Source organism: Myxine glutinosa, chromosome 1, assembly GCF_964187855.1.
Source record: "Myxine glutinosa chromosome 1, kmMyxGlut1.1, whole genome shotgun sequence".
Classification (NCBI taxonomy): domain Eukaryota; kingdom Metazoa; phylum Chordata; class Myxini; order Myxiniformes; family Myxinidae; genus Myxine; species Myxine glutinosa.
Genome location: NC_136261.1, coordinates 152,220,070 through 152,235,251, shown reverse-complemented (window position 1 = coordinate 152,235,251; position 15,182 = coordinate 152,220,070). Strand labels below are relative to the sequence as shown.

At 43.1% G+C, this 15,182-nt stretch overlaps 1 protein-coding gene across 11 annotated transcripts in view; it reads right to left on the bottom strand.

Annotated features, from left to right (window-relative positions):
- LOC137429825 (protein FAM168A) overlaps positions 1-15,182 on the bottom strand; it is a 98,599-nt gene that overhangs the window by 37,704 nt on the left and 45,713 nt on the right. For 6 of the 11 annotated variants that reach the window (XM_078778259.1, XM_078778297.1, XM_078778344.1 and 3 more), the window contains exon 4: positions 2,739-2,822. The exons of the other annotated variants lie outside the window; for them this stretch is intronic. In XM_078778259.1, the coding sequence (XP_078634385.1) occupies positions 2,739-2,822 (84 nt within the window). The remainder of the gene's footprint in view (positions 1-2,738; positions 2,823-15,182) is intronic. 11 annotated transcript variants of the gene reach the window in all.

Below are 15,182 nucleotides of genomic sequence, written 5' to 3'. Positions count from 1 at the left end.
TATGGGAGCGAGACATGGGTAATGAACGTAGAGCAGCAACGAAGGTTGGAAAGGGTGGAAATGCGAATGGTTCGACGGATGTGCGGAGTATCGTTGAGAGAGAGGAAGACAAATGATGAATTGCGAAAGATGATGGGAATAGAGCCTGTGATTGATGCTGTGAAGAGGAACAGGTTGAGATGGTTTGGTCATGTGTTGAGGAAGGATGAAAGTGACTGGTTGAGAAGAGTGATAGAAATGAATGTAGAAGGAAGTCGAAGACAGGGAAGACCGAGAAAGACTTGGCTAAAGATGGTGGAAGAAGAAATGCGGGCAAGGGGGTTAACAAGGAGAGATGCAGAAAATAGGGCAAAATGGAGAAGATTGTCATGGGGACCGCAAGGCTAACCCCCGCTCTAGCAGGGAAAATGGCCTTTAAAATGCATGTTGTTGTTGTTGTTGTATGGCATGCATCCTCACTGCTAGCTCGGGTCCGGATCTTGACCAAACAATAAACTGTCATCTTGGTGTTTCAAATGCACAGCAATTCATCAATGTGTGTGCCGTCCCTCGGATGGACATTAAGCGGGAAGATCAATCTTCCAGCAATAGTTCCTGGTGGTTAAATATCCCACAGAAGTCCAGTCGGTTCAGTTCGGGAGAAGCCCAGTAGGTCCAGTTCAGGAAAATCCAATAAGTCGAGTTTGAGAGAAGCAGAGTAGGGCCAGTACATCGGAGCGTTTGGATGGGTGTACACAAGGAAGCATGGCGAGGTGCTCTGGCAGGGTAGCACAAGTGGTGGCAGCTCGAGTGAGTCACACAATAAGACTTCGCAAGGCCGGACCGGACACGAGTATGCTCAGGAGCTGCAAAGCCAGGCACATCTCATTCCCACAGAAAAGATCACCATCTTGCTCTCCCTCAACCCAGATATCTCTGGACATTCCACGAGCATAGCATAGGAAAAAGGTTTTCCTTCCCATTCTAGTAATTTCTCTGCTTAACTATCTCAAATGAAAGAGTAAGATAACGTCATAAGCCGTCGAAGATCGTGGGTGCGAGGGTTAATTGTATTGTGAATAATTATTGAAATACGTGCTTTTTTCTCTTCCGTCCCCAAGTCCCTTTTCTTGTTTATTAAACCTGTTCTCTCCATCCGTCTGTTGGTCTGGTACACGGTTCGTTAATTGGCATTATCTCCAGGATGCAAGCCCACGGCCATTGGGAATTGGCACCAAACTTTGATAGGAGGTCATACAAAACCATAGTTTCACATTCTAGGGTGTGCAGTCAAAGCTCAAGTCCTTCCTCCTTAAATCTGAGACTCGGACGTGAATCGTAGTTTACCTGATAAATCATTCATTTGATTGCCTCTTCTCGAGCTTGCGGGTCCATATTATGCACGATTAAAGCCAAGGTAATACTGGAGATTTGTGGATAATACATGCTTTTTTGATTGGCTGTTTCTCCTGATATTTTATTTTGCAATGCACAATGTCAACCTGTCAATGAGCTCCCAGCATCATTAATAATGTCCACATGTCACATGCCAAAATGGAAAGTGAGAGTTCTGAGCAAACAGAATTGGATTGCTGTTGTTTTTTGTTGTTATATGATCTTTCTCATGATCACCTCAAATAATTAATAATATAGCGTAAGGACTCGACTTTGTTATCCCTTTTACGCCGCACCCAGTGACCCGATGCCCACGGCACGAATGGATTTACGATCTACGAACCGCACTCTTTGTTTATCACGTACAGCCATACTCGAAAAATCTGAATTAGCCGACGTTGGGGCCCAAAAGCATCTGATTAACTACCGATACGACGCCATCTTACGACGCCATCGTATTGGCGTCTGCTGGGCGAAGGCGAAGCAAGCCGTCCGCTGATTGGACAGGCGAAGGCGAAAGCAAGCCGTCCATTAAGTGGACAATCCAGAGCATGCATTTGTGCCGGTGTCGGCGATCGTTGTTCATATACGCACTCTTCATTCTCATCTTTCTTCCTAACTCTTACTCGGACAAGCAAATCCCCTATGCCATCCATAATTGTACACTCTATCCATACACCACATCCTCCCTTCCGTGGATGTTCCACGGGTTTCGGCTAGTTAATAATATTCTCCCAAAGGTGCACTTCAACAGTTTCTACATAACCACCTATTCCTCTTTCAAATGATGCTCATAATTGTATGAGCAGTGCTCAATTATGTTGCATGGTTGTTTCCTAGACCCTGGTTTGTTAGAGATGAATGAAATACGGTGTTGATGCAAATTTACTGAAATAATCCATTTTTAAAGCAGTTACTTGGAAAGTACGGTAAAACTACCCCTTGAGCGATTCCGTCGGGAGTCTCGTACTCCTGGTAGGGTAACCAAACGCGGTAAGGTCGAGGTCTCAGAATAAAAGCGATCCGAATAAGACCTCAACAGCGAAACAGGCGGAAGACAACATCTAAATGTGTCAACGGCTGTGAAGGCGGATGAAGGCTGCAGCGGGTGGGGGACTGCCAATCGTCTTTGTATCCTTTCCATTGGAACTCGGCCCCCCACTCGTCAAGTAATGTGTGGTGGCTGTTGTGCACCGGTCTCCCCACAATAAAAGAAGTCGCGCACAGGTGTTTTCCCGAGAACTGGAAAACGATCATACTCGGCTACGAGTGATCGCCGTAGAGAGAGACGGTAAAACTTAACACATCACAATGCATCTATTCATACACAGAACAATGAAAGAGTTCTTAAAGCATTCCAACACCATTTTGCAGATTTTGAGATGAGTGATGTTCTCCCAGCAAGTTGTGATGAAAAACCAGCACACTGTTGAATCCCCCACCAATCCCTATAGAAAGTGAAAACATTGTATTTGTAAATCTATGTTTTAACTTTGAACACATCTTTATTGTGTGTTGGTCCAGGCTCTGACTATGCAGGAAATGACACTGTGGTACAGCAACAATAGAGCAATGGTGAATTCAAAAGTATAATGGAAAACCCAGGACCAATAGAAAAGTTTGACATCTCTCAAGCTCAAACAACAAAAACGACTGGGGCAGGTTATCAACCAATAATCCGAGAAACTAGCATAGCATTCATTTATTCCTCAGAGAGGGAGACAAGCCTGACACCTATGGTCACACAGCAAAAAAAGTTTGACCACTTGATGCATGCCTGTTGAGTGACGGAATTAACTCTGTCAGGTGATAGAATTCTGCAAAGAGATTTCTGGCCATTTCCTTTTTTTCTTTATGCCAAAAAATGATGCAGTTAAATGATAATAAAACCTCATACATGCAAGTATGGCGCCTCTGCCTGGAGTGAGCCAGTACAACATAGTACAAGGGTCCTGCCAAGCTGATTTGCCATTAAGTCTTTGTTTCGAACTTTAATTACTATGCATTTGTATCAAATGAATGATGCTTTTGGAGGATGAACAATGAAGTTTATTACAAAGCAATTCTTAACGAGATACCGGTTAGCTAGTGGAAAATAAATGGAGGTGGGAATGGCTGTAAGAGCAGGATGAGTTTGTTGGCAGTTTGAATCTTCACTCAAAGGGATGGGCAAACGCAGAAAGGCCTGGTGTGTTCCTTGTGATATACAGCTTTTTGGGAAGAAATGGGAAGCATCTTTCATTGACACCAAAGATCCAGAACACAGACTAAAATGTTCACTGGTCCAATAACAGTTTTGTCGCAAATGTGATTAATGAAAATTGATTATTTTTTCTCCCTCATTACCAAAATGTTATCAACTCTTTCATCAACAACAACAACATGCCTTTTAAGGCCATTTTCCCTGCTAGAGCGGGGGTTAGCCTTGCGGTCCCCATGACAATCTTCTCCATTTTGCCCTATTTTCTGCATCTCTCCTTGTTAACCCCCTTGCCTGCATTTCTTCTTCCGACATCTTTAGCCAAGTCTTTCTCAGTCTTCCCCGTCTACTTCCTTCTACATTCATTTCCATCACTCTTCTCAACCAGCCACTTTCATCCTTCCTCAACACATGACCAAACCATCTCAACCTGTTCCTCTTCACAGCATCAATCACAGGCTCTATTCCCATCATCTTTTGCAATTCATCATTTGTCTTCCTCTCTCTCAACGATACTCCGCACATCCACCGAACCATTCGCATTTCCACCCTTTCCAGCCTTCGTTGCTGCTCTACGTTCATTATCCATGTCTCGCTCCCATAAATCATAACACTTCTCACACATGCAGCATACACCTTTCCCTTCAGCTTCAACGACATTCCCCTCCTCATCAGCACGCCACTCAGTTCCCGAAAACTTCTCCCATGCACATTTCACTCTAGCAACTGTTGCCGAGTCTGATCCACCTTCTCCATTCAGCATGTCTCCGAGGTAGCAAAATGTTTTCACACCTTCCAGCCTCACGCCGTCTCCAAGATCCAACTCAACATTTCCTCCATCTGCAGCTCCCTCTGTGCGCACCTTACATTTGAATGTAGCTGCCACACTGGTTAATGACCCTCTCAGACCACTACATTTTTGATGAACCCACTCAGCGCACATTGTACATTTAATGGAGTTCACTCCGACACCCTTCCTGCACATAGCACATGGCCACTTCCCAGTTCTTTCCACCTCACCACATGCTTTACCACTTGCCATCACCTTTGTTTTTCCGCTATTCACCTTCAGACCTTTCGTCTCCATACATTCCTTCCACTTGTTCATCTTCTCCTTCAGTCCATCCATACTTTCCGCAATCAACACCAGATCATCTGCATACAACAACTCCCACGGTAAACCCTCCTTTACGTTCCGAGCCAGTACCTCCATCACAGCTACAAATAGTAGTAGACTTAGTACCGACCCCTGATGCACTCCCACATTCACCTCAAACTCACCACTGTTCCCGTCCTTCGTCCTTACAGCTGTGCGCGCTCTTTTGTACATTGCCATCACGACTCTGATCAACCATTCCTCCACTCCTAACTTCCTCAATGCCCATGTCAACACTTCGCGTGGAACCCTATCGAATGCTTTCTCCAGATCAACAAACCCAAGAAACAACTTCTTCCTCTTCTCCATGTACTTCTCCTGCAACTGCCTCAATAAAGAGTGCGTCTGTCGTTCCTCTTCCTGGCATAAATCCAAACTGCATTTCGTCGATCTTCACCTTCTTCCTTATCCTCCTCTCCAACACCCTTTCCAATACCTTCATTCCATGCTCCAATAACTTTATCGCTCGGTATGAGCCACACTCCAGAGGGTCCCCTTTCCCCTTGTATAGAGGGACGAGGGTACTCAGTTCCCAATCCACTGGAATGCGGTCTTCTTTCACCACCAGATTACAGATCTCTGTCATTCTCTTCACAACCCAATTTCCCGCTGCCTTCAACATATCTCGCACAACTCCCGTCGGCCCTCCCGCTTTTCTACTCTTCATTGCTTTTATCGCATCCTCAACTTCCTTCTCGGTTATCTTCTCTGCCGGTCCTAAAACTGGGTTACTCTCTATGTTGCCATCCCATTCATTCTCTGTATTCAACAGCATTTCCATACATCTTTTCCTCTAGTTTTCTTTTTCCATATATCTTTCTTTTTTTCATCATTTTACATTATTTGTATGAAATGCTATTACTGAAAGACAGCCGCACTGAACTGTGTATTTAGAAAACAGGTAACTTATAAATGAAAAACAGGTAATCAGTACTTCTTAGTCATCATTAATAACTTTAGAGCAACAATTTATAGGTTGAACAGACTATACCGCATGTAAAACTTATTCAAATCATGTACTACAAATTATTAGTGATGGATTTATAGGTGTTTTCAAATCAATCGGAAAGATTATTTTAAAGTCCAATACCCCGCATGTGTGTATCAAAAAGCATGTACATGAAGGTATCGGCGTGAGGAGTCACAAAACACAAGGTTACTTTATTGATCGATGTCCAAACACCAGGCAAGTGTAGTACAAACTTTAGAGGCAGTGATTTTACGCTTCGAAAAATTGCCTTTTCCACTTCCGAAACACCTACATTTTGTTTCAGATAATAAATTCCATATTGTGTTTTCAATGGAAAAACAATGGATTTGTACACTTGCAATGAAATGTTTTTACAATTTTACTCAAGCCTCCACCCCTCAAATCCCCCAGAACACCCTTGGGTGGTTAACACCAGGGTGACACAAAAACCCAGGCAATCATAAGATGAAAATTAAAGTAAAAGTGGAAGGTGGGAAAAAAATGTGGAACCCGGATCCACAGGATGGGTCACTGAATTAATCTTGACGAGTGAAGAACCCATTACTTACGTATTTCCACCAATTTTTTTCAATTATTCATTTAATTTTTGATATTAATTTCATATTAATTAATTTTCATATTATTAGTATTAATTAATATAATTAATTAATTATTAGCATAATTAACTAATTATATTATTATATCATGTTATTTAATTTTCATATAAAGAGCAGTTATTTCCACAGTAGTTGAGACGATAAATATCTAGAGGGCAATTTCGTTACATCAGACAAACCTCATCGCACTGCAAGCGAGACCCCAAAAAAAATCATGGTGTGCAACTAACTGGTGGTACTGAGAACAGCCAGATATTTGTGGTTCAGTAGGGTACCAGGTGTGAGACAATGCATGAATGCGTATGCGTACATCATTACTAATTTACATAAATCAAAGATTACTGCTAATCTGACAAGGTTTTCACTATGTTGGCCACAAATCTGCTTCTAATCAACATTGAGTGATTTCAGACTATAATTTTTTTTTTTTTTGTATACAAGATCGAGGCTCATGTAAGCTAAAAAAGAGAGAATTTTTTATGTTCGATTTGTTTTATTATGTATGAATGAATTTTTATTATGTTTATTTATGTTTTATTTTAGTATGTATGAATATGCAAAGATGTATGTAAAGAATATGTAAAAATGTTTTATTATATAAAGAACGTTTTATTATATATGAATAAGGCATGTGCATAAGACTGGAACACAAAGGAAGAATGCATTATTTGCACAAATCCAATATGGCTGCCAATTTTTCATCCACAGCTTGATGGAGTACTGTTCTCCCCTTTGGGTTGGCTCCTCTGCCTCACATCATAATCAGCTCGATGCCGTGGAAACCAAGGCTTTCAAGATCATTGGAATCTCTCACGATGAAGCTGACCGAGACCGACAGGTCGCTGGCCTCTCTGTCTTCTGCCTCATTTCTGGTATTGCACCCTCTGCCCTCTACATTCTCTGTCACCCCCAAGTATCTGCAGGATGCACATGGTCCACCAGCAACCCCTCTGGTGAAACTGCCTAAATCCAGAACCAATGCTCATCTTCACTCTTGATTCCTCTCTTTTCTTGCCTGTGGATCTGACTTCCACACTCTCTTTGATCCAATTCTTCCCTCCAGGTCTTCAAGACAGCTGTTCACCACCATCTCAGGTCACCCCCATCCAAAGCCATGATCTTTTCTCCACCTGTTAAACCACATCACCCCTCCCAAAATTTTGCTTGTGTCCGTCCTGTCCACCCCTTGCATTCTCCCCTAACCCTCATCGGTACTGCATCCCTTGTTTGTCCATCTCGCTTTACCTTCTCCCTCAGCCCTACTGTTGTTGGCGTTTCCCTTTTCATATGTTGTGTCCTGATCTGTTCTGTGTCCTAGCTCTTCCACGAGCATAGAATATATATATGTAAAAATTTTAACCTGGTTGACATTATTTTCGCCATAATTCTGCTTTTATTCAACATTTTTGAGTGATTCCAAAGGTTATGTTTTATTTTGTGTGTACAATATTGTTACGGATCTCGGGGGTCGGCACTCCCCTTATCAAGGGGGGGGGGGGGGGGGGGGGGGTTAAACCCCTAGTCCTTTCAGCTGGCCGTCCCGAGTCCTGGGAAGTTATAACGCTCCTTCCGGTCGGTATTAGCTAGGGTCATTGGTCAAGGTAGTCCAAATACCTACTTACTAACCCGACCGTAAAGCAGGGAAATAACTCCCACTCGAACCACGGATATGATGGATAATGCCGAGCGGTTAGCAATCCCCGATCCGAGCTATTAACAAAGACTAAACCCGATTCTGAGCGGTTCCTAATCGTGCCACAGATACTCAATTGAGAGAAAGGACGGATGCGATCGGATTAGGGAAAACCAAGAAAGAACAAGGTAATTTATTACAAATATACAGGAGGAAAGAGGAAACGAAAGGAAGAAGAAGAAGAAGAAGCAGAACACAGGGCAGTCTTATTCTACGACCCCAGACAAACAGACACACTCACACGGGGATTGTAGCTGGTAGGGTGGAAGGTCCAGGTGGATGGTCCAGGCTCCAGTCGACTCCGTCCAGGCTCCGGTCCCGCGGGCGAAACCCGGCAGGCAGCTCTGCGTATCGTTGGACGCGAGCGGACCTTACATATAAGCGGGGGGGGGGGGGGGGGGGAGGCTGGTGTCCTTCAGCATACGTAATAAATGGATGGTCGTGCTAAACGCTCCCTCTCTCTCAAGTTCTCATTCAGCGCCAGCGAGTGAGTCCTCCTTTGCCAATGTGCGCTCCGTATAGGCTTTCGCAATGCACTCAGCGCTCTCTCATCAAGTCCACCAAAAGAAGAAGTCCGCGCAAGTCCGTAATAGGGCTTTGCGCTTGCGCTTATATAACACGAGCCAAGATCACTCCGTGCGCTCCAAAACCACGCCCGCCAGCGATCTCACCTCAGCCCTGGTTGGTTGGTGAGGGCTTACCGGCCACGCCTTTGACGGCTGGTTGACAGGCCACACCTTGTTCTTGGCGTTCCGCCCCCTTCTTCCTTGGGCCTGACCACATGGTTAATGGCATCGTTTGAACGAGCTTCAGCTCAATGACAGCGAACGCTGCTAACAAGGCGCGTAATGGCGGCGCTTGGAGAGAGAGAGGTCGCAAAATGGACGAAAGGGCCTACTCCTTATTTGATTGATGCAACGCAGATTCAACTATTGGAAACATGGCCTTATCTAAAACACATAATAATGAAATAACTGAGTTCCTATGGTGGCCTACGTGTTGCTGTGGCCTAACTAAGGGTGCTACCTTTAACCTTTAATGTCATATTTACAAGTGATTATTTATTTACAACAAGTGTGGGTTCTAAAACCGCAACAATATATTTGCCTGAGCCTGGAACACACACATAGAAAGAAATAGCAAAATAAATAAGTGATATGTCATGTCATTCAGCTCATTCCACTGTTGAATTAATAACTCATTAGATATTCATATCTGATTGATACTGTTATCAGATACCAGACAATGATTTTCTACTCTAATAGCCTATTTAAAAATGGAAATTTGATGTCAAAATATAATGGTTCACCGTTCCGCCAAAAGGCATATTTGAGGCATGTTTTTGTGGCCGGATGCCCTTCCTGACACCACCACAGTATCAGATGTGGACCTAGCCTTTGTCTAAAGAGACATACCCGAAAGGCAGTAGGGGGATTTTCAATCAGAGTTTCCTTCTCCGAGGTGGACTGCCTACCAAGGCTAAAGAGCTCCACCTACCCTGGTTGGATTGGTGAGTGTCACAGTAAGTCTTCACAACGGAGGGCCACACACACACACACGACACCTCTAGGGTACCAATCTACTCCGAGAACCTCCAGAGATTCAGCCAGTGCCCTCAAGAGCACTGGTACCATGGTGCACCACAAGGAGGTAATCTGAAATTATTGGTACGAGAAGACGCTATGTATCGGAAGGAAGGCCTTACACACTCGGCCTTCTTTTTGCTCGCAGAGCTATCCGGTGGCTAGGGCACTTTATAATGGTTCTAAAAATGTATATGAAGTACATAAAAGAAGCAGTTCCATTTATATATGCACATTCTCCCACCCCCCCACCCCCCTTCCCATGCCTCCTGCCCCCAAGCCCTCTCCCTCCCACACTTCTCCCTGCTCTCAAATGTTGTGGTTGTGTGCTTCCCCTTCTCTCCCCATCTTGTCTTCCGCTCCCTCTTTTTGTATATTTTGTTTGGCTGGTTGATTTGTTTGTGAAATAAATGTTAGCTCTTTCACGAGCCTCGATTCAGTATACAAAAAAAAAAAAAAAAAAAAAATACACTTCTGTCCATCACTTCAAAAGCACATGCATCAACTCTGTTCCCAGTCACACATTATCTCTTTTGGATTACTGATGCAGAATGAGCCTTCATCATCACAATCACTTGCCACCAAATTTGCAAGTGCAATCAATGTGAAAGGATTCACACAGCAGCCTTCTATGTCATCTAAGTTTACTGGAAGTACAGCTGCACATCACAGGCCTGATATGGCATGGACAATTGTGTCACAGGTGCTGCAGTCACAGAATAAGCTGTTCAGTAGCTCTCAAGCTGCATGTAACTGATTCAGCATTTGTGTCTGCAGAGAACCATCTTTACATCTCATATATTCCAACAGTGTGACATTAGGGAGTTCATGGATTGGTGTTGTACATTGTCGCCATGCCATCAATTGAGAGGCGGCCTTGATGAGGTGAAGATGAATCCGTCTTCTGTTGTGGTCAATTTATTGGCCTGAACGTCCTTGCTAGCCTTCTCACAACTCAGTGTTCAGTGCCACGCTTTTCCACATCCTCATTAATAGTTCCAACAAATTTGGTAGCTGCCACTTCTTGGTCCTTTGTCAAGACTGGTTTAATTCTGAAACTGGGATGGTCCTGGAATATCTGGCCTTTCTGCATAAGTATTTGAAACAGTCATCTTTCCATGTCCAAAGAAGGACTTTACTGGGTCACATCCGGTCATGCAATACACAGTTAATAATATGTTTATCTGTGCAGTGGTGAGTGCGAGTGCATCCATCGTATATGTTATGCAATAGTATGTACCAAACTAATGTGGTCTGCTTTCTTTCATTCCCTGTGAGGAAATACATTTCCTGTGCTGCAATAATGGCTGATGGTGCACAAAAAGTACGAGAACATCTGTGTCAAGACTGCATACCATTTTTTTTTTGTCACAATCATGATCAGCTGCCTGGGAAATGATGCTGGTGTCAGCCTTTTTCATCTTGGTTTGATTGCAAGCTTGGTACTTCTGTAACACAACTTGAAATTATTCTGATTGTTTTGTAATCCTTTCCATCACTGATGTAGAGTACTTGATCTTGGTTTAGAAGGGTTGAACCCATTTCAGTTATGTATTTTGTATAAATAATCTGCAAGGGCAGTTTTGATGATGTCAAGTTGATGTGGTATTAAGTATTGAATCTTGAATCTTGTTCTTTGCAACACCCAAGAAATACCTCCAGTTTCCTGGTTTATGGCAGGACATGGTAAGAATGCCCAGAAACATGACCTCGCTTTTCTCGTGTTGCATTTTTGATGCTGTTTTCCTCATTTGTCAAACACAATGTGGAGTTGTTTGGCTTCGTTGCCAGGAGTAGATCTACTCTTGTACATATGATTGACAAACTTGCGAAACAGGCCCATGAAACAAGTTTTTTGCACTGATGTGGAAGGTGGAATTGATTATCACTGGCATGCCCATCAGACAATTGCATCACAGCTTTCTATTGCAGTGATATTGGCTGCAGGTGCTACCTCCTCTTTATATTTATATTTATTTAAAATATAAATTTATATTTCTTTTAAAGTTATTTATTTATTTATTGATAAATTTATATTTATTTTAAAGCACTTTGATTACTTTGTCCATAGTCATTACAATGGTTTAGATTTATTTTTTTTGCAGATAATCGTATTATAATGAAGCAAACGTATTTGGTTATGTATGTATATTTGTGACCAAAACGTCTTCTTCAAAAAAATACAAAACTGAAAATCACGGTCCATGAATCCATGAGGCTGTGAGGTAAAGCCGTGTGACAATATATCTATTAATTACGTGCTGTTTGAACATTGGTTGCATATAAAATAAAATAACCACCTTTAGAGGCCATGTTTCCCCGCAAAGCGGGGGTTGGCCTTTTTCGGGAACCGTGGTTGTTGTTTGTTTTTCGGTCCCCTTTTTGAAGCAATGTTTTACGGCCGGATGCCCTTCCTGACGCCAACCCTTTTTGCCGCCTTTAACGACAAACAGGGAATTACCAGTGAAATGGTACTCAATTTGCCGACCTCGGAAGGATGACAGGCTGAGTCAACCCCCCTGGCGTTAATTCAGCGATCGACCGGGATTCAAACCCAGGATCCTAGGATCCTAAGCCGGCACCCTAGCCGCTAGCCCAACACCAGGGATCTTGGCTGCAGGTGACCATGCAGGTTGCATCCTGTCTGTTAATTACATACTGTTGGAATATACCTTTCAACCATTTGGACTGCTGAGACCCCTTAGACCTTTGAGAATCCTTGAAGTCCTCCAAGACCCTTAAGACCCCGAAGACCCCAAATACCCAAAAGACCCCAAATACTTCCTCTGCTTCCGGTTTCGCGATCGAGGTGGCGACTTTTGTTCTCTCCCGGCATCCAAAGTTGTTATTTTTCCATTTGTGTGTTTGTCAAATTTCCACTCGTTATTTTATCGTCTCTGCGTTATTGTTCGTTTCTAGTTCGTTTTGGTTTGAATTTCATGTAACTCGTAATAAATTAATCGTTTCTGTAGCCCCGTTTGCCTTGTAGCCTAAGGCTTCCCCGTCGACGTTTGTTCACTTAGGTTCCTTCCTTCGCTGTTTTTGCTTGGTTCTTAGATTTTTACCTTCTGCCCCGAACTTCTACTCTTTGTCTAACGTTTTAAACCCCCCCCCCCCCCCCCCCCCGCCAAAATCAAACAAACACGAAAAATTTCTTTCCCTTTCTCCACGTGTGCTTCTGTCCACATGCGCTGTCTCGCCCCGCCCCCATTATCTCCTTGCCTTCCACCTTTTGCCATGTTCACGTGACTCGTGGTTGTCCCTCTATAGTCTAGTTGCCACCTATGTGAACCCGGAAATTGTTGGTACTATAATGTTTTTTTGGTGGATTAGTAATGGTTAATAGTACAGCGGATAACAACAACAATTGTGCATTTTATGAGAAAAGCATGAAATTTTTAAAATAGTTAGTGCATACCATAGGGTTTATTTTCAGATGTGGAGGGAAGTCAGATTTGACCTCTGAGGACCGTGAGGTCAAATCCAAAATGGCCGCAAGTCCACCGAGTCTAATGTTCAAAGGCGCTTAATTGTGGAACCAAATAGTGTAGAAAAACATTATAGGTGTCATTTCCAACTAAATTGGGGATGCTCCTGATGAGCTGTGGGTCGCCTTTGGTGTCGGGTCAAGCTTTCGGTACATAGCTGTTCACTAAATGGTTGCCACATTGAATCCAACACAGTGTCTGACTCTCCCAATCTTTCACGCTTTCACCGGGTGTGATACTGTATCTGCATTCGCTGGCAGAGGAAAGAAGACTGCCTGGGAAACTTGTAAGTCTTTCCCAGAGGTGAATGATGCTTTCAATGAACTCCTAGGCATGCCAAGTGAGGTCAGTGAAGGCTCAACGTTACTACTGGAGCGATTTGTGGTGCTGATGTATGACCGAACCAGTGAGAGCACGGAAGTGAATGATGCCAGGAAACAGCTCTTCACACAGAAGTGTAGAACTCTGGAGAACATTCCTCCAACCCAGGCAGCACTCAAGCAGCACATCAAGCACACTTGCTACCAGGCCAACTGTTGGAACCAGGCATTGGTCATGGATCCAGAGATGCCAGACCCATCTGACTGGGGCTGGACAAAGGAGACAACTGGGTGGCAGCCTCTTTGGAGCACTCTCCCTGAAGCATCAAAATCGTGCCAAAATCGATCCACTGTGGCTGCAAGAAAGGGTGCACTGGACGCTGCAAGTGCCAAAGCTGCACTCAAGTGCACTGCACTGTGCTTCTGTTCTGGAGACTGTTAGATTTTGATCATTACCAATTTTCATCATTGCACTTGATTTAATGTAAGCGTTTGTGGACATACTTGGTTAACTAGTTATTTTTTCAGAGGTTATTGCATCATTCCTTGCAGTGTAAACACTTTTTTTTTCATCATTTCTGGTCTTTGGGTGTTCTGTACCTATCCCTCCCTGTACCTGAAAAAAATAAAGTTTTAAAAGTTCAAATGAACTTTTTCCAATAGCAGTTCCAAATGCAGTATCATAAAAATAGATATTTAACGTAATTTGACCTTGACCTAAATGCATGTCCTTGACTTCTGGCGATCTCAAAAGTATCACCAAATGAATGGGCATCCCCAATTTAGTTGGAAATGACACCTATAATGTTTTTCTACACTGTTTGGTTCCAAAATTAAGCGCGTTTGAACATTACCCCTGGGGAACTGGCGGCCATCTTGTATTTGACCTCTCACGGTCCTCAGAGGTCAAATCTGACTTCCCTCCACATCTGAAAATAAACCTTATGGTATATACTAACTATGCTAGAAATTTCATGCTTTTCTCAAAAAATGCACAATTTGTTAAAATATGAGAGCTTATCCGCTGTACTATTAAGGGGTGTATACAGTCTCGTGAAAAAGTAAGTACACCCCATGTAAAGTTTTGACCTTTTTCAACATATTTCAACATACAGCTATTTGATCTTCATTTCAACAATATTGATAGATAAAGGTGATATAATAGAACAAATATCATGAAACATTTACATTTTGTAGTCCATTGTATAATTTTAAAAAACATAAATGCAAATTTCGCATGTGGAAAAAGTAAGTACACCCTTACAGTTATCACTACTTCAAATACCTAAAATTAGAATCAGGTGCACCAGCTCAGGTGCAAATGATTAAAACATCGTTAGAGAGGATCTTGGAGGAACCTGTCTTATTTAAACCTCAGACATTTAGTTTGGTTTGCTCTTTGTTGTTGAAGTGTGCGGCGTCACCATGCCGAGATCAAAAGAGCTCTCTGATGCCTTCAGAAAGAAGATTATAGATGCCTACGCGTCTGGGAAGAGATTAAAAAAGATCTCCAAACAATTTGAAATCAATCATTCGACTGTCCGGAAGATCATCTACAAGTGGAGAAGATTCCAACCAACTGCCAACTTGTTCAGGCGAGGCCGCCCCAGCAAGTTCAGCCCAAGAGCAGACCGCAAGATGCTGAAAGAAGTCTCTAAGAACCCCAGAATGTCATCACGGGACCTACAGGTAGTTCCTGCCACTGTTGATGTCAAAGTGCACGAGTCTACCTTTAGAAAGGCTGCACAAATTTGATCGACGTGGGAGGTATGCCAGGAGGA